The sequence below is a fragment of the Anopheles aquasalis genome, chromosome 2 (assembly GCF_943734665.1).
Source record: "Anopheles aquasalis chromosome 2, idAnoAquaMG_Q_19, whole genome shotgun sequence".
NCBI classification, from domain to species: Eukaryota; Metazoa; Arthropoda; class Insecta; order Diptera; family Culicidae; genus Anopheles; species Anopheles aquasalis.
In genome coordinates this window covers 17,822,501-17,839,686 of record NC_064877.1, presented here as the reverse complement: position 1 = coordinate 17,839,686, position 17,186 = coordinate 17,822,501, and the positions used below count along the sequence as shown (strand labels likewise).

General features: G+C 48.5%; 2 protein-coding genes across 2 annotated transcripts in view; one reads left to right on the top strand and one right to left on the bottom strand.

The window, feature by feature from the left end:
• The first annotated feature begins 8,029 nt into the window (after positions 1 to 8,029).
• LOC126572866 (tachykinin-like peptides receptor 86C) overlaps positions 8,030 to 17,186 on the top strand; it is a 35,264-nt gene continuing 26,107 nt past the window's right edge. The window contains exons 1-3 of the mRNA XM_050232560.1: positions 8,030 to 8,223; positions 10,981 to 11,126; positions 15,137 to 15,350. Coding sequence (XP_050088517.1) covers positions 8,030 to 8,223; positions 10,981 to 11,126; positions 15,137 to 15,350 — 554 coding nt within the window. The remainder of the gene's footprint in view (positions 8,224 to 10,980; positions 11,127 to 15,136; positions 15,351 to 17,186) is intronic.
• The window catches only part of LOC126572865 (phenoloxidase 2-like), a 6,857-nt gene continuing 6,234 nt past the window's right edge, over positions 16,564 to 17,186 (bottom strand). Inside the window, exons 4-5 of the mRNA XM_050232559.1 lie at positions 17,084 to 17,186; positions 16,564 to 17,012 (exon numbers count right to left, since the gene is read on the bottom strand). The exon at positions 17,084 to 17,186 is cut by the window's right edge and continues 79 nt beyond it. Of these exons, the coding sequence (XP_050088516.1) occupies positions 16,564 to 17,012; positions 17,084 to 17,186 (552 nt within the window). The remainder of the gene's footprint in view (positions 17,013 to 17,083) is intronic.

Below are 17,186 nucleotides of genomic sequence, written 5' to 3'. Positions count from 1 at the left end.
GGAATTGCTGCTGCTGGCGAGGCACTGAGCAAGGGAGCTCTGCTAGGGTGGAGGGTGTTAAATGATGGAGCAATGATGAGGGAACTAAATCATCGGCACACCGCAGAGCTAGTGATTAGAAAGTGCGCGCGCGCCTCGCGAGCCTTTCTCGTGGAAAACCTCATAAAGCGGGCAATGCAAATTGAAAAATGTGTGTGCGAGTGTGTGTTTGTGGTGCCTGGTTCGATGAATGCCGGAAGAAAAGATTAATTGAAATCCTAACCGCAGCGAGTAGCGTGAAGCTCTTGAAAAGAGTTTGTCTCCACCGCAGCAGCAGCACCAACGGCAACACCTTTCCCAAAGAAGTGCTTCAAAGCCAAAGTTTCCATTCTTCTGGTGTATGTTCGTGTGGCTGCGTGTGTGTTCTTTGTGTAAATTTCCGTTTCCGCGTTCTGGCATAGGCCCACCAGGGCACCACTGTTGGTAAATTTATGTAAAAAGAGAGAGAGTTTTGGTGAAAGCGAGCGAACGAGCAAGTACGAGAGTGTGCGTAACCAACGGTAACGGAATCCGCGATCCGTAACCACACAAGGTGGCAGTAGGCGGGCGGTTGAAAGTAAAATAAATTTCCGCAAATAACGTCGAAAAGCACGGGAACGGGGGATGCCGTCCAGGGATACCAACTCACGCACCACTCCCGGTCCAGGTCCGATCGATGGTGGAGTTGTGGGACGGGAAATCCAACGGTGAAGGGTGCACACACGGCTAGTCTGTCGCATGCTGACGGGGGACTTTTATTTAACCGACGATGGGTCGGGATGAGCTGGAAGCGAGATGGTTAAGATACTTACGAAGATACGGCTCGTCTGTGGGTGTTCCCATGCGTATGTGATACTACAGTGTCCGAGTGTGGGTGTCTCATGAGGGCTGAGAGCTTTACAAAATTTTTAATTAGGTTTTTTTCACCCCCAAACCACCATCGACAACCCTTTCGTTTAAACTGGTCCTAGGTGCATGGATTCAATTAGGAAATGTGTCGACATGGCGTGTCGTGCGGTCAAATTGGAAGGATTAGCTGTGGTGCTGCTTCAGTGAGGTCCGCCCAGGCTCGGTCTGTCGGTCAATCGGCAACTCTGTTCTCTCTGGTCGGTCAGTCAATCCCCAAAAACTGGTGCACAGTGACGTAGAGAGTTTGTATTCCCGGATCCTGTTTAGGTCTATTCCTGAAAGCTGAGATCGACCGATTACGTCGACCTAATGCTGGCCAGGCGACGCACGCACACACATGTCCTTGCGAGTGCCATTGAGATTAGTTTCGAGAGAAAGTTTCCAGTTCCCGGAGGTGGCACGACAACAGATGGTGAAACATGAAACACATACGCCCAACCAGGTGCTGGGAATGTCCTGGGTAGCACTCAGAACACTGTGCCGAGCTCGGATTTCTTTATTTACGAAAATACGAAAGCACTTGGTCCCCCCGTTTTGAATGTTGGGATTTAGAAAAGCGTTTTACTTGCAAGGGATTTGCCTGCAATGGTACGATGCTCTGGACGGGATTTAAGTGTCCTATTTGGGGAAAGGTTATTAAAGAACCTGTTACCAGAACCAGAAAGGACAAATTGATCAACAGGATTTTGTGCCGGAAACCAAAAAAACTTCCACTTTTTCCGGAATGAAAACGCAATTTACTGAACTCATTTGTGAGGGTCCGTTTATGAGGGCTTTACGGTTATTGCTCCATAACCAAACAAATCAGGCAGGCCCCTCAGGATCATTAACGAGTATTTATGGCGGTACCCAGCTAGCTGACCTAACATTACTCGAATCGCACTGTGCTGCTGACGGGCCAAGGTGGTGCAGTACTTTGTAGACGAGACTACCAGCCTGGAAATAGTTCGCTAGGATAACGTTTAAGATGCTGACCAGCTAGTGGCCAACAGCACAACACTGTCACAGACGTTCCGGGTGGAATGTGATTGCGTTTACTCGGTAGCAGTCAATGGAGCGGACAGTGGATCCAATATTGAACATCGGAATGTGCGCTGCCGATATTGCTTCCAGTCGAAGTTGAAAGCCAAGGTCTGAGAAGGCTTTATGGGGCAAACCCTTTTGGACGAGATGACACTCGGACTCGGGGAATCCAAGCTGGCCTAGGATCATCCGCTTCAAACAAAAAAGAAACCCGAGACGCTACCAGCAATCCCTCGGTCGCTTCAGCAGAAGTGTGATCCGTCCGTTCGTTCATTGTCATAAAAAAAACGAATTACCGGAACTTGCGAGGGATAATACGGGAAAGGTAAAATCAAATCCCATCATCCCCTCCCCAGGAAACCACTTGAAAATGATTAAAAAGGCGGTTCCGGAGGGTACAAACCGCTTACAATATGCTTTTCTCGCGATCCCTCTCGGATGGGTCTATTCACAGAGATCATCCTGGGCCGAGGATCTCGGATCTCGCAATTTAATTAAAAGACGGAAAAGCAATTCACCTGTCTGCTCTGCTGGCATTTTACTCCACTTGCACCATTGTAGTTGCGTTTGGAAAAGTTGAAGTAAACGTCCTTTATCGCCCATTATGAAGAAACCGGAGAAGAGTATGATTTATCATATCTGCCGCTGCTTTAGCTGCTTTAGCTGCTGAGAACGGTTGCACCCTCAGCTAAACTTTTCCAACCAACACATTCCACGATGCTGCTGGCCACATTACCGGGACGGGGAAGGCAAGTGTAAATTGCTCGCGAAAAACCACCCTCGGTCCTCGGTTGGTTGGTGACGTAGAGCATTAAACTTTAATGAGTATCACCGCCACCCCTCGCTGCCGGCTGTGACAAGGGTGTTCGCTCAATTCTTTTGCCGGCCACGGATGGACCCCGTCATCGCTGGTAAAGCTGGCGAAGCCATAGCAGCAGCAGCAGCAGCAGCAGCAGCTAAGACTTGTTTGTTGTTGTCGAGTTTCGTGCGGTTTCGTGCGGTTTCGTGGGTCTCGGACCTCGGGGTCTTACCGCTTTTCCGGGATCCCTCGTTAAGCCAACTTCCTCTCCCAGAACGTGACCTACCGGGGACGGGTGATGGCAGTGCGTTTAAAAGAATGATAAAATGAGCCCTTGGGGATACCGTTTGTCGTGCTTGACGGCGTCGCTTGGGGAAAAGTTCTGGTCCGATGGAGGCGCCAACGATGGAGGCGCCAACGTTGAAAGGCCCGTTTCCAACGGATGGATATTCAAAGCCTGCTGGATATGACAGGCCGGATATTTCAGGTTCCGTATTTTTCTAAACACGCATGCAATGCAAGGTCAGCATAATTAATGTTATTGCCGATCGTACATCATCTCCGCATCTCACTCGCTCGCGAGCTCGTTTATAATCATTTTATCTGTCGTACCGTGCTCGTTGCTTGCCAGGAAAAGACACTCCCCATTATGGGAGGCCAATAAAGAAATCAACCAGAAACACACAGACACGGACAGAGCACACACAAGGGACACCGTTGTGAGGAATTGAATTGCACCATCTGTAGCGTCGCAACGGCAATGCTAAGCCAATGGAATGGTAACGAATTTTTGGGGACGGATTACGGTACCAGCCGCTCCATGGCTTCTTCCATAAAGGATCCACGTTCCATTTCTGCCTGGGGTACGATGAGCGATGTACAGACGAAGCAAAAAAAAAAAATAAAGGTAAACTAACGGTATGCCAAGCATTTCACCATTTCGACTGTCACAGTCGAGCGACTGATGGTGTACGACAGCCGTGGAGTACGGTACACTCCGAGGGAATCTAATGTTGATTCTGAAATATGCCATCATTCGGCCCAGACCATTTCACCGGGCGAGCCACCATTGCACATTTGATGTCTTTTCGGATGAGCGCACTACCGGGGACCGGGTGACTGTGGCCGGAAATGTGTTCATAAACATGCATTAAACCATGGAACCGGACACCGGTGCTGTGTGTACGTTTATGGCGCACCAGAATGCTCGTCCAGATCAGAAGAAGATCTCTCATAAATCTTTTCCATTTTCACTGCCCACTGGTACGGTTCGGTGGTCACTAAGCATTGGCCATCTCGAAATCTGTGTATGTTTTTGTGTGTGTTGAGGGTTAAGAAATGTGCTTCTTGTGGTTCTCTGGCGGTCTGGGTTGTTCAAATGGCCCAAAATCATTCCGAAGGACTACCCAAGGCGAACAACCAGTTGATGGATATGGCTTCGATGGAATCGCGTTACCGATATGCGATATATGCGAGACTTTTGCTTTATGATGAATATCATCTCGGTGTTGCGTGACCAGCGGCCGTAGTCTCACCGATAGCATCACACCACAACGCGTGACGTTGGACGTGCGAATGAGCTTAGCGCAAGGAGGAGTGCGCAAAGGATCGCCTTTACGCTCAAGGTATCGAGATTGGAGCATTCGGAACGAATTTTTGGCTCCGACTGAAGCGAGCAGCTGGTCGTTGCTTGATTGAATTTCAATCCACAAAATCCACTCGGCTACCGAGAGGTCTATCGTTACGAACGTTGCCAGATTTGTGCCATCCAACGGATGCACACGATTTGTTTATCTGGAACCGCTAGTACCTGGCCGAGTTGACGCCATTGCTGCCGGTTGTACTTTTTCCATGAAAATGAAGTAACACAATGGCAATCTGCCAGCACCGGTTGCCAGAACTGGTAGAAATGAGATTAGTTTTATACCCTCCCTCACCTTTTCCACGGTCAACCGGCAACCGGAACCGAACCGTGAACGATAAGACGAAGACCATTAAGCTGTTTCTTATGGGGCCATGGGACGTCCGCGTCCGCTGCGGCTTTATTATCATTTGCACCGGATTCGCTTCGAGCGGGCTTTGTTTGTTTGTGTGTTTCGTTGCTCTTTTCCCTCTCGCGACATCATAACCTACGCTGGCGATGGCACTGTCCGTGGACGCCCGGCAAATGCGTCGTTTCATGGGCTGCTTGATGTCGATTTGAACGTGACAACTAAGGGAAGAGGGCATTGCCGGCCGCCATGTTATGCATCATTAAAAAGGGCGGTTAAATAAAGTTGCCTTTCCATCCCCTCTCTTCTGGGGGGGGGGGGGGGAGGGTAGGCGGTGGTGGATGATAAAAAGGGTGGCAGGTGGTGGTGGCCATGTTATCGGATGACGACAGATGGGACCATCAAATGGGGATGTAGACTGCGTATATGTTTGAAGCATCTTCTTTTGAGCGGAAAAGGTTGCTTCTCTCTCTCTCTCTCTCTCTCTCTCTCTCTCTCTCATACACAATAACGCAGTCTCTCTGCCGAAAAGGACACATCATCGGGATCACAAAATTAAATGGAAAATCCCTGGGCAACCTGAGGGCCTTGCTTTGAGCCAAAGACCGCGCCACAAGTCCCAAATCTGGTGTCAATCACCCACAATTAGCTGGCTTTAATGTGAATCCGTTTGATCGTCGCTAGGGAGTCCACATTCAGCAACAGCACATTCGCTTTGATCAATAAATCGTTTCCGATTCCGGTTCCGTGGGCCACAGTCCAGGATGACGACGAACCTTGGACGAACCTTCGACGTCATTCGCAGCTGGAGGTCCTTGCGTCCACCGTAAGCCCCTATCAACGATCTAAATCATAATCGTTTATGCTATCATCGGTCTATTGGGTGTTGTTATGACCGGCGTTCCCCTCAGGCCACGGAACTCACTCACAGGGGTTGGTCTAGCCCCAGGCGGAAGTTAACGATTAGCATACGAGCTGGAAAAGGGGGGACCCCGTTTCGTCCGAAAAGCTCCAACAGGGGGGAAGTAATAAATTGAACCGCAAGTTTACCTTCCGTCCGATTCCGCCAGTAAATGCGCCGTGGTTGTGTGCGTTCCAGAGGAGCACCACAGCAGGTTCTGTATCATTGTATCGGTTTTGAGCACTCGCGCGCGTGTGGCCATTAACTCGCATTCGCTAGCGAATTCTTATTGGGCATAAATCCGTCGGCGAACACGGCCATCACGTGCTAGCGTGAATGGTGGCCATCACGGCACGGCCACCGGGGGAAGCAACCTGTAAACATTGTTAATTTGTTTGTTTGCCAGGTTTGCGAGACGGGGACGCGATGCGTTGTTTGCGAAGAAGTCCTGCGTCAGGGGGAATTATCGGGAAAAAGTTTGTTCCCTATCGCGGCCTTTGCTTCTCTCCTTTGCACGTTATGTTTGGGAATGTTGTGCTTTCCATGTTTGCGATGAAGTACCTGTAGGGATCGCACGTCAGTGAATCGAATTCCAAATTTATGATGCCGTGCTGCTGCTGCTGCTGGTTGGAATGTATGAATGGAAGGCACTCCAGAACGATCCATCTTCGTTAAGGACGCCGCTGCACGTGTATTGTTTGTTTGCTGGGGAGGAAAGGTCGAGCGATCGCGACCGATTCCTGGAGTTTGTATTTGTGTAATTTGTGCACCAGACCGGCGTACCTTTATTGTATCAATCATCTTGCTAATGTTTTGTCACAAATGGATATAGCAAACAGCATTAACAATTCATACGAAGCCTCTATGGGGTGCGCGCAATGTTCAGCATATATGTAGGGCTTGGTCTGGTGGCCGGGACACAGAGGGCACGAATTTGAAGCATCTCGACTTAATGGCCAATTAAAGTATTCGGTTACCTCCGGTCACAGATCGGTACGTGGGACACTGCAGGCAAAACATTATCCTCGATGGCAATAAAAAAAACATATTCCGATGCGGACCGCTGAGAAGAATGTCGCCTGACGTGCGCTGGGAATTCCGATGAAGCCCCCGTGAGGTGAATAGCGAAGCGATTGTTTCACGGGTTTTTGGGACGGCATTCTTTGGAATTGCTCGCAATAAAGTTATTCCGAATTGTTACTGACAGGTCGATGAGAGGCGCCGGGCAGCCATCTTGTGTGTGCCATATTCCACTTGAAACTTTCCGTTCGCTGCATCCAAGTTGGCGCAGAGGGTGTGCTTTGAGCGAACTTGTACCTCGCATGCTCGCATCTGTAGCAGGGAGTTCAACTAAAGTTCCTTTGAAATTCATCCTTCAGTTCTTTCAGTGTGATGTCGATAATTAAGTAAACAGTCGTACGCTTCGAAATTTGCTCACTAATATTGAGTAGTAAGCATATTGCAATGGTGCGCACCTTTCGTTAGCAGGGAACCGTTTGAAGTTATACGTCTAGGAGTTTATCTTCTGTGACTCGCTCTGTGGTATTCCTTTCGCATGATACGCGCCGGTGATGTAAATGAAAGAGCCACCGAATTCACCGAAATCCGTGCTGGCCTTGATGGAACAGACTGGCACAAGGTCCAACAGGCGAGTATTCTCAAAGCAGGGCCCATGGTGCCTTCTAATGAGTTGTAGTACAGAATCCTCGTTAGAACGTGCACCTCAGCAGTCCAGCCCTGTTCCAGTTGAATTCATAACTTGATTAACACATAAAACCCAGTTTGAATACAGTGCCAATGGACACAGCGTGTGCGAGTGCGAACTCGGTACAACGCTGTTTAGTCACCAACATAGAAGCTGTAATTCTGCAGCACCGGAAGCCCATCATTTCGGTCGATTGTGCAAGTTTGAGCACAGGCACTCCACGCGCGAGTCAAGAGGGTGCACTCGCGGAGTGGCATCGTGACCTACGGCTAATGCAATTCAATTCCGACAATCGATTCGATCAACAGCCTTCTTCCCAGGCCGAGCGGCGGAGTAGCGCGGACAATAATGCTTCATTGAGTGGCTCCGTGAGCGCACAGCGGACCTAAGCGTACCCGATGGCATCGGAATGGATGAAAAGCGCGTCCGATGCGCTACGGTCAGAGTGATGTTCCGGCAGTGCCCAGTGAAGTGTCATTGAGGATCGCGTCCGGATAGTGTACGTTTCGCCCGTTATGTGTATTGGTTCGTTGGCTAAATACTGGCTCTGCCACAACTGGCAGATGCTCTGGTAAAGTTTGTCGAGCTGGTGCTGGTGGTGTGTTGGTGTGTGTCTGTGTCTGTGTTTATTCCGTGGATCCAGTACAAGAGGCGCGGCCGGAAAAGCCCCGGGAAACGACATCATGAGTGAGTCCGTCGAGCTGGAACGATTGATCAACTGCACCCAGGCAACCATCCAGCGGTTTCCCTGGTCAACCGACTACAATACGACCGTGATCAGCGAGCTGAACCGAACGGAGATTCTCGATGTGCTGGGGGAAATGATTACCCGAAGTCGAGGGTACGTGCCCAAGTCGGACGACCTGCTGACACTCAGGTAAGAAAGGAACCCTCCCACCGGTTGGCTGGTGAATGTTGAATAATTTATGGGAAATTTCACAAACAATCAGCTCAATCTCTCGATCCACGTACTTGCCCCGCTGTGAGCTGTTTTGCCGGTACGTCAGGAATTACAACATGCTCGGTCGACGTAATGTTTGCGTAATGTTCCTATTACGTGGAGAGTTTTGTTGTTTTTTTTTTAAATAAATAATGTAGTCAAGTAAAGAGAGAGACTGGGGGTTTTTGGGGGGATTGAGGACGTTGTCAAAGTATTTGCCAAAAAGTTACAAAAGGTGCGAACATGCTGGGGCGAATATTCAAACAGCCAAGCACACACCCACCTGTACACCAGTAGACGGACGAACTCATTTGTATTCCTTCACAATGAACGATTTTGTTATTCCGATGAGATCCACAAGCAGAAGATTTCAAAGCAAAAGGAATGAAGCATTTTCTCCATTATATAAATGCGAGACAAACTAGCGTTTATCATGCTTATAAAACAGAATGGACGTTCCGGTATTAAAGGGAGTTCTCCCAGTTTATTAAAGGGAGTTCCCACCCGCTCCTTGCGGAACAGTGAAAACTCTGGGTAAAAATACATAAAAAAGAAGGACATACGGTGCGATTGTTCAAAACCGCCAACAGTCCCACTGCACTACGTGTGGTTGGTAGTGGATGCCCTTAATTGCGTATCAATTGATCGATTGCATAATTCTTTTATTGTTTCCGGCTACCGGAAAACGGGGGGTTTGAAATGGGAATTGAATTCAATTATGCTTACCAACTGGCTACCAAGAGCGGTATCCTGGCATGGGCGGTTTCGACGAACTTGCTCGGAAATGGGGCGGAATCCTTCCATGTAGCGGACCCTAAGCGTTCATATCGTTGCCGGGTAAGCCATTTTTGCGCTATTGTTAGTAGTTCCCACGAGCTCCATCCCTATGGTGAAAGCTAACCACCAGCGGCACGTGTTAGTCCTGAGACCGGAATATGTTCCGACGTTTGTGGTTCTCGGCTGGCGTACCTTAATGCGAGATGGATGGCTATTCACCACGTGGTGCCATGACCCGTAACCATGGGTTACCATGCCTGCATGCTTGTACGACACGTTTATGCTGATTAGTTTGTTGGTCGGCAAATTGGCGACCTTCCGATGCTACTGGCGGCAGGATCGTACCGATACGCGTAACAGTCGTAGATGCGTAGACGAATTGTGACTAAACCGAATTCCGGCCTTTGACAGGGGGTGCCTTTAGTAAATGGAAGGTTCCATTATCTGCGCCGAGTGAATTTTAATGTACGCCAACGAGGTGCAGAATGTCATGTCATCGTGTGCCTGCCACAGCTTCGGGTGTATGGCTAACAAATTCCTCAGAAATGGCAGTGCACATGTGATGATGCGCTGGTACGCTGTCTAGTCTGTCCCCAACCGGACTACAAAGAACCAAATACCCAACGCCGCATGCATGGAAAATGCACCAAGCCAAGCATAAACAATGTGCAATCATAAAGTATTTTGTTATAAAATCCCATCAAAGAGAAGCACGGAAAGTACATCCGGTGATGCAATTATTGGAATAGCTTAGCCTTTCAATAGAGCAACATTGAGCGTCAGTTTGGAAAAGCTGCATCGCCGTATCGTAGCATAGTGGTGAAACCTGTTTTACTACTGCCCCAGGATAGAGGAACGAACGAAATCGATCAAATGTAATTGAGTTGAGGGCTTCATTTTGCCCCGAACAAAGCCCGGAGGAACAAAAACAAAAACTACCTGCGGCACCCATCTCCCGAGATACCAGCCACGAGAAAGTAAAACTCTTCCGAGCGAAACAACATCGTTCCTAGCGGCCTCATAAAAGCGAGTCTTTCGTTTGTTCAATTTGCTGCAAAATGTGGTGGAATCAAGAGAAAAAGTTGTACCCCGAACATGATAGTTTCTCTTTTTATTAAACGAAACCTTATTGGAACAGCTTTTAGCTTTTAGCAAACTCACCGTCGGACCGTTTGTTTGACCTTGACGTTGTCTCCGTTGCACTGTTTCAGCGATTCGCTAAAGGTCGATATTGTGTTGGGGGAAGTGAAACGTGATCCGGTTTCCAGTTAAAAGCTAAGCTAGATTCGGTTGGATTTGGGCGGATTAGCTGGCATAGCGCCTGTAGCGGATCCTCTCTTTCAGTGCCAAATGATTGTTAATTATATGATTACAATGCCATCCTCTCCGAATCGTTCGTTTAATCGATTGGCTCAGACGCACCGAATGGTGCGTGCGTACCACTCACGAAATGAAATAAGAGTCCAGCGTCTGGTTTGTGGTCTGGTTGCCGCGCGGAAGGATGCATCGTATCGATTAGCGCTGGGTTCCGATCCAACGTGATTTTACGTAGAAAAAGTGTATCGCTCGGTGCCCCGTCCGTTTAGATCCCGGTCCAGGTTTCTGCGTGACGCCACGATACAGGAATAGAATCGTTGGGACGCGCTTCGTGAGCCCTGCTGGTTTCACACGATCTGGTGACATAATCGGATTGTCTGTCATCGGAGCGAGCGGCGCTGGTGCTCCCGAAAACATCATTCTAGATTACTGTCCCCACCCCTCGTCTCCGTCAACCCGGCCCTCACTCCCTGGTAGTGATTAAGTTATTTGTTCCAACGACGATGACGACACGCCTATTGGTTTCGGCCGCATTTTCCCAAACTCAATGCACAACTACTAACACGGCCGTTCTTCTTCGCTTCTTCTTTGTTCCCGCAGAGAGTTCATTACCGAGTGTCTCTTCCCGACGACCAAGAGCCCGTACGAGCTGCCCTGGCAGCTGAAGACCGCATGGGGCGTCGTGTTCGGTGCGATGCTGCTGGTCGCCATCACCGGCAACAGTATCGTCCTGTGGATCGTCCTTGGTAAGTGGATTTCACCGTTAATGAGAAGGATTCTTTTTTTTGTGTTCGTTGTTGTTTGTTGTTTTGTCCTGCGTTGTGCGTCGTTCTGGCCCTGCCTCTGTCGCTCTGTTGTCTCACTCTTCGTTTCACTCAATTCAATTTATATCAATATTTGGAGCTGGATTTTTGGAAAGACAAGTAATTAGCCAACATCAATCTAACCGGCCTTCGCAGTTTCCCAGACTGATGCGCCGATCAGCACACGCACCAACAGGAACAGGAAGCGGAATGGGATTCGATCTATTCGTGGTCGCCCTGAACTGGTGGACGCACTGGGATCAACGAAATGGCGTTGCACAGGGCGGGAAATTGGAATTTTCATTTACCGGAAACACGAAGACGACACGGGACGCTCCTGTATGTATGCTCGGTGGATCAGCCAGTGACAGCTCTGATCAAAGCATCACCCGGTGGAGAATTGATTCCAAATAGATTTCAATCATTGCGTCGGAGTTTGGCCTCCAAGAAGACGTCCTTTCCGACGAAATTCCAAGGCGCCATTCCCCGGTGCTCAGTATTTCTGATTAATTCTCGAGAAATCTCTCCCTCCCCTTACAGGCGTACACGTGTGCGTAAATGGTTGGTAAAGCGGTTTGTTTTATTGATCCTTGGCACAAACGGTTTAAGTCTATCGTTTGCCCGGAGGCTTCCTGTAAGGACGCAGAACAGAGGGCAATGGTCGGCCCAGCGTGGCATGATGACGATAGTTGGCTAAATTGAATTTAATCGATTGATAAATACGTTGCACCACACACATACATACACACTCTACACCGGTGTCAGAGGCTAATGGGAGCAATGCGGTGATCAATGATTCAGCTTAGTTGTTGGAGGTTGGCCGGCTAAACGTTGGCACTGAGCGTTTCTCATTTGTCAACGCAACGTGGGTAGGCTACCATGAAAACGGATCGGTTGATGGGCGGGGCGGGGCTGTCTTGTCACGATCAATTATTTAACCATAGCGCCACTCCTCGCTTTTCACTATCGCTCCCCAGCGTAACCTCATGTTAATGTTATTTGATGTTTAACCACCGATTGATGTAGAACAGCGTATGTGTATGTTAATTGTTGGTCATTAGTGTTGTATGTTCTATGTAATTTTATTCTATGCATATGTTGGAATTGAAGATTGGTAATATATCTGCAATGGCAGTAGCGTTCGAAAAATTGAATGAAGAAATACTGTTTCAACATTTCAACAAGGAGTTTGAGATCCATGGGTTATTTATCCATTTCCATTTTTGTTACAAACCACTGGCGTCTCCATCATCGAGTCCATTGGCAACGGAGCTACATCATTTCGGATTCCCGGCGCTGCGACCAGTTGTGGAATTGTCTTTACCTTTTTGGCTGATTCTTTAAACTGCGGCTCCCATGCTAATATGAGTTTGAGGCCCCGGATGTAGAAGCATAACAGAACAGGCGCTTGTGTGTTTAACCTTTTTGCTACTAAACACACACAACATCGCCATGAGGAGACGTGTCTTGTCGAGGACCGAAAAAATGTGAACATTTTTTTCTCAGAAAAGAAACCAGCCCCAACAGATGCTCTTTCACAGCCCTGAAGCACAAGACAAACATTGCACTTTACCAGCAGCAGAATGAGTGATGCCACCAGGGCTCATTACAAAAACAAAAGGCCATTTTGCAGAGCTTTGCATGTACCCTTTCATATTCACGCAAATCGCAAGACAAGCGAGAGAATGAAAAAGTTTCCATAGCTAACAGCTTCCATTTAACGCTTGCTAGGAAGCCGGCTCTGGGCATGTCAAACATCCGTAGAACGTACGTGTGTATCGATGGTTTGATGCAAAAGCTGACCACCAGCTCACCAAACAATCTTAGCAACCGATGGCTAGAACGGACGGAGCAGATTCCTTTTTATCCTGTCGCCTAGCGACACCGGTATCGATGTGACCATCGATTGTTACTAGAACCAGTCGGTCCAGTTCAGCCTTTTTGCCGGTTTTGTTTTCTGCAGGACACTTCTGTGGACTTTGGTGTTTGATAGCTGAGCGCTGAAACAGGTGTCTAACGTGAAGGAAACCTTCACTAATGTCACGGTTATGCAATGTCGATCACTCTTTTTTTCTCTGCCTCTCTGCCTGGAGCGTTTGATCGTGTTCGAGTGTATTTTTTGCTGATTTTTTAATTAATTCTGTCTAAAGCGTTGCCATTACGTAATTTGTTACATGTCGGATGAGCGAGAGAGAGAGAGGGAGAGAGATGCTGAACGATAAAGCTGCTGCTTGTCAGTCAAATGTTTGGCGCGAGAGCTGCAAAAACGAAAAGGAAGACCATTTTGTCCGTAGGTCCTTACCTCCTGACGCTAGCCCATTGTAGGGGTTAGTGTACCGTGACCGAGACTAATTAAGTCAAATTAATTCGGGCAACGGCCAGCCAAATGGTAGTTCCTTTAGAGGCACCGTTTAAAACTGCTCCCAAGCGACCAATATTAATTGATATTCATTGCCCAGCACCCTCGCCTCATCGGACGCGTCTCGCAGATTTATTCACCTTTTTTTTTTATTCCCTCCAACCGGCCAATTGGTGCGTAAGATGATCGACGTGGATAAGATAGATAGGCAGCAATAATCCGCTCCAGCTTCGTTGGGTCCTTCGATTTCAATTAGTCAACCTTTTAGAGCTCCGGTTCATGATAAACTCATGATGGACTGTGCATTATTGTCCCTTTACCTTGCTCAATTAGAGTGGCCAGCAGTTTCCATTTGCTCGAAGGATAAGGTGTTGTTAAAGTGTTGTTGACGATAACGTTGGCGCTTTTGCTTCAATTGCACTACATTAGCGTAGAGTGGTTGCTTCGAAGAATGGGTCATCGTGTTCGCAGCTTTAAGGTTCGGGATTGAAATGGCCTTCCCTAGGTCAGACAAACAACTGGCAACCAAGTACGCATCCGATGTCGCAACTGGGCGTCCTGGGCGAAGGGTTTTCTCGGTTCGTTAGGCACGGTCGGCAACATTTGCTTCTGACGAAAACAGTCCAAAACACGGCGATTCGTGGGACCAATCCACCCGGTATCAACAACACTTTGAATCGCTTTGAAGAGACACTTCAAACGGGCGCAAAAGATCGGTCAGAGAGTGTCCGTTGATGGTTTCGCGCAGAAACTGGCCTGATTCGCTGTGAATTGTCAACAATTTCCAGCTCGATAGGAAGCGCCCAAGCGCTGTTGCAGCTGCAAAACGCATTCTGGATTCCGGGGAGAACCTGAGCAAACAGCAAAGTAGCAATCGCGCTTCAGCACTTTACAGAACACGCTCGAGGGGGGTTCTGGTGCGTACTGTGCAAACTCTATTTCACTACCTGCCAAGGCGAGATGTTTTCTTTTTCAAAGAAATTTATGAACACCTTCTGCGTAGCACGTTCTACGCAATGCGCTGAGATGCACCAGTGCAGTTGTGAGGTTTTGGTAGTCAGCAAACCAACTACCACCGTCGTTGCCGACAGGAGCAGCAGCAGCATCACCCGTACCACGTGCAGTGCATGCCCTATCGCTCCCACGCTCAGTTTACTCGCCATTTTCATGCGTTCCATGTGCTTCTTGAAAGCATTTTTTTTGTATTTTTTTCGGTGGAAAGTTCACACAAAATATCCTCTCAAAAGTGCACACAATGGGCACTGCCTGCCGCTGGCAGGCGTGCACACATAAATGCGCACTCAGGGAATGCACGGACCCTGCGAAAAAATGCACTGTTATGGTATGGCACAACGGAAAGAATGCAAAATACCATGGCGATGCCATTTCGGTGCGTTGGTTAATTGAAGCCAGCATCAGGTTCCTCGTTACACGACTTAATTGTTACGTAAATGAAGCTCATTAGCAGCAGCAGCAGCAGCAGCAGCAGTAGCTACAGCAGTGGGTAGTAATGCCACCAATGTGTATTTTTGGGGTACATTTTCATGTGTTCTTCTCTCTGCTCCTCTTCACGTCTTCCTTTTTATTTTTGCAGCCCACCGACGGATGCGCACCGTGACGAACTACTTCCTGCTGAACCTGAGTGTGGCCGATCTGCTGATGTCCTCGCTCAACTGCTCCTTCAACTTCATCTTCATGCTCAACTCGGACTGGCCGTTTGGGTCCGTCTACTGCACGATAAACAATTTTATGGCTAACATGTCAGTCGCCTCGTCTGTGTTCACGCTTGTGGCCATCTCGTTCGACCGGTAAGCGCTCACTGTCACTCCTTTGTCACTTCTTTTTTCGCATAAAAGTCGCCAGCAGTAGTGGCAGAACATCTCATGTCATAAACATCATTAGCAGTATCCATGATACGGAAGGCGACGCATTGAAATTCGATTATCGGTGTAATCGACATCCACAACGAATGCAAGTGAAACAAGTATCGACAGCGACGTCAACTGTGGATTTGCGGACGAACTTCTGGTATGCGTTTCTATGCGTTGTCCGCATGACCGGATCGCACCGGAATGGTAGCGAGCGATGATAGAAAAACTCAATTAAAAAGTTCCCAAGCTCTAAACTTCTGCCCCATACGTTTGACAGCGCTGCACAGTACCAGGAATTGCCCTAAATCCTTTCCTACAAATAGCATTTGAAAGTTAACGACACTCGGGCGAACGAAACGAAGTTCAAGCGACGTGGCAGCTGCTGATGCCTAACGAACTGCTGTCCTTGTCATTCACCAGGTTCCCATCCCGGGGGGTCCTGTGACGCTGTTTTACGGTGTCTCATGGGCGAAGAGCTGTTCCGGGGGGATATCCCTTCTCATCCAGCAAGTTAATATTGGATTTGGAAGATTTCAGTGCGTTTTTTTTTCGTTGAAAAATTGCTTTGATGCCACCAGCCCTGCGGCAATGGTGGTTGGGATGGTGGTACGCTTCAGTTGAATGTCGCCATTGATCCGAGGAGGCTTTGGAAAGGGGTGACGGCACGCCGCTGGAACATGAATATTGATGTCAAAGTTGTTCTGTCCTCAGATCTTTAACTCGTTGACAGAAATCAATCAAATAGTCAATCACTGCCGGTTGATGACAGCAGTGCCATTTACAACGAACTATTTCTGGCGCAAAGAAAAACAGAGAGCGAGATAAGCAGAGAGGTTGTTGTAATATGGTATTGAATATTTTTTTATTGAATTATCCACGTTCGCGCAAATGCGAGATACATAATGGTGTCTGGCCACGATAGTAACTTTACGTAAAGAAATTATAAAATGAGGTTAAATAAAGCTACTATCGCGGCCAGGCATATTTAAGATAAAAGAGAAAGATTCTTCGATCGATTTACGTTCGAATTCCTACTCGATTTAAAAAAACGCTGTAGAAAACGCTGTGCTATCGTTTACTGTTGCTATCGTTGCCACGCACGTTAAGATATAGATAAGAAAAAGGGAACTAAAGCTAGACGAGAGGATCCTCAGCCCAACCGATTGACCGTCCGATCGTTGTGCACAACCGTAACCGACTGAACGGCCATGTTGGGCGTGAGGAAATTCGCCAACCGATCGACACCGCTACGGCCAGCCCGATCGAACGGATAACCCATCGCCTTCCGGTCCGGATAAAGCCGATCGCGAACCCCACAGTACGAGGCGGCATCATTGCACGTCCCCACCAGATCCTGCACAACGCGATCCTCTTCGTAGTTGGACACCATAATGAACAGATCAGCCGGCAGTCCTTCGGGTAGCCCCTTCGGAATCAACATATGCGCAGGCCAACCGCAACCGCAAAAGTTAAATTCGGCCTCCTCCGGTGTATCGGCCGCCGGTCGATTTTGATCCAGGTTCCGGAACGTCCGCTCGAACGGAATCGTCACGGTCGATTCCCTCGATCGACGACGAATCCGATTCGCTCCCGGTCGCACTGAAATTGCATTTTGGTTTCGTCAATCTCGCCAATCGGTTGTAGTGGCGGGCTTAGTGCTGGCTACTTACATGCCACCAGGAACTTGTCCAACTCGATCATGAAGAGGCGCTGATCACGGAACACCATCGGTGTGCCACGCTCGTCATTCTTCGGGGCGAGGAAAATCCGCAC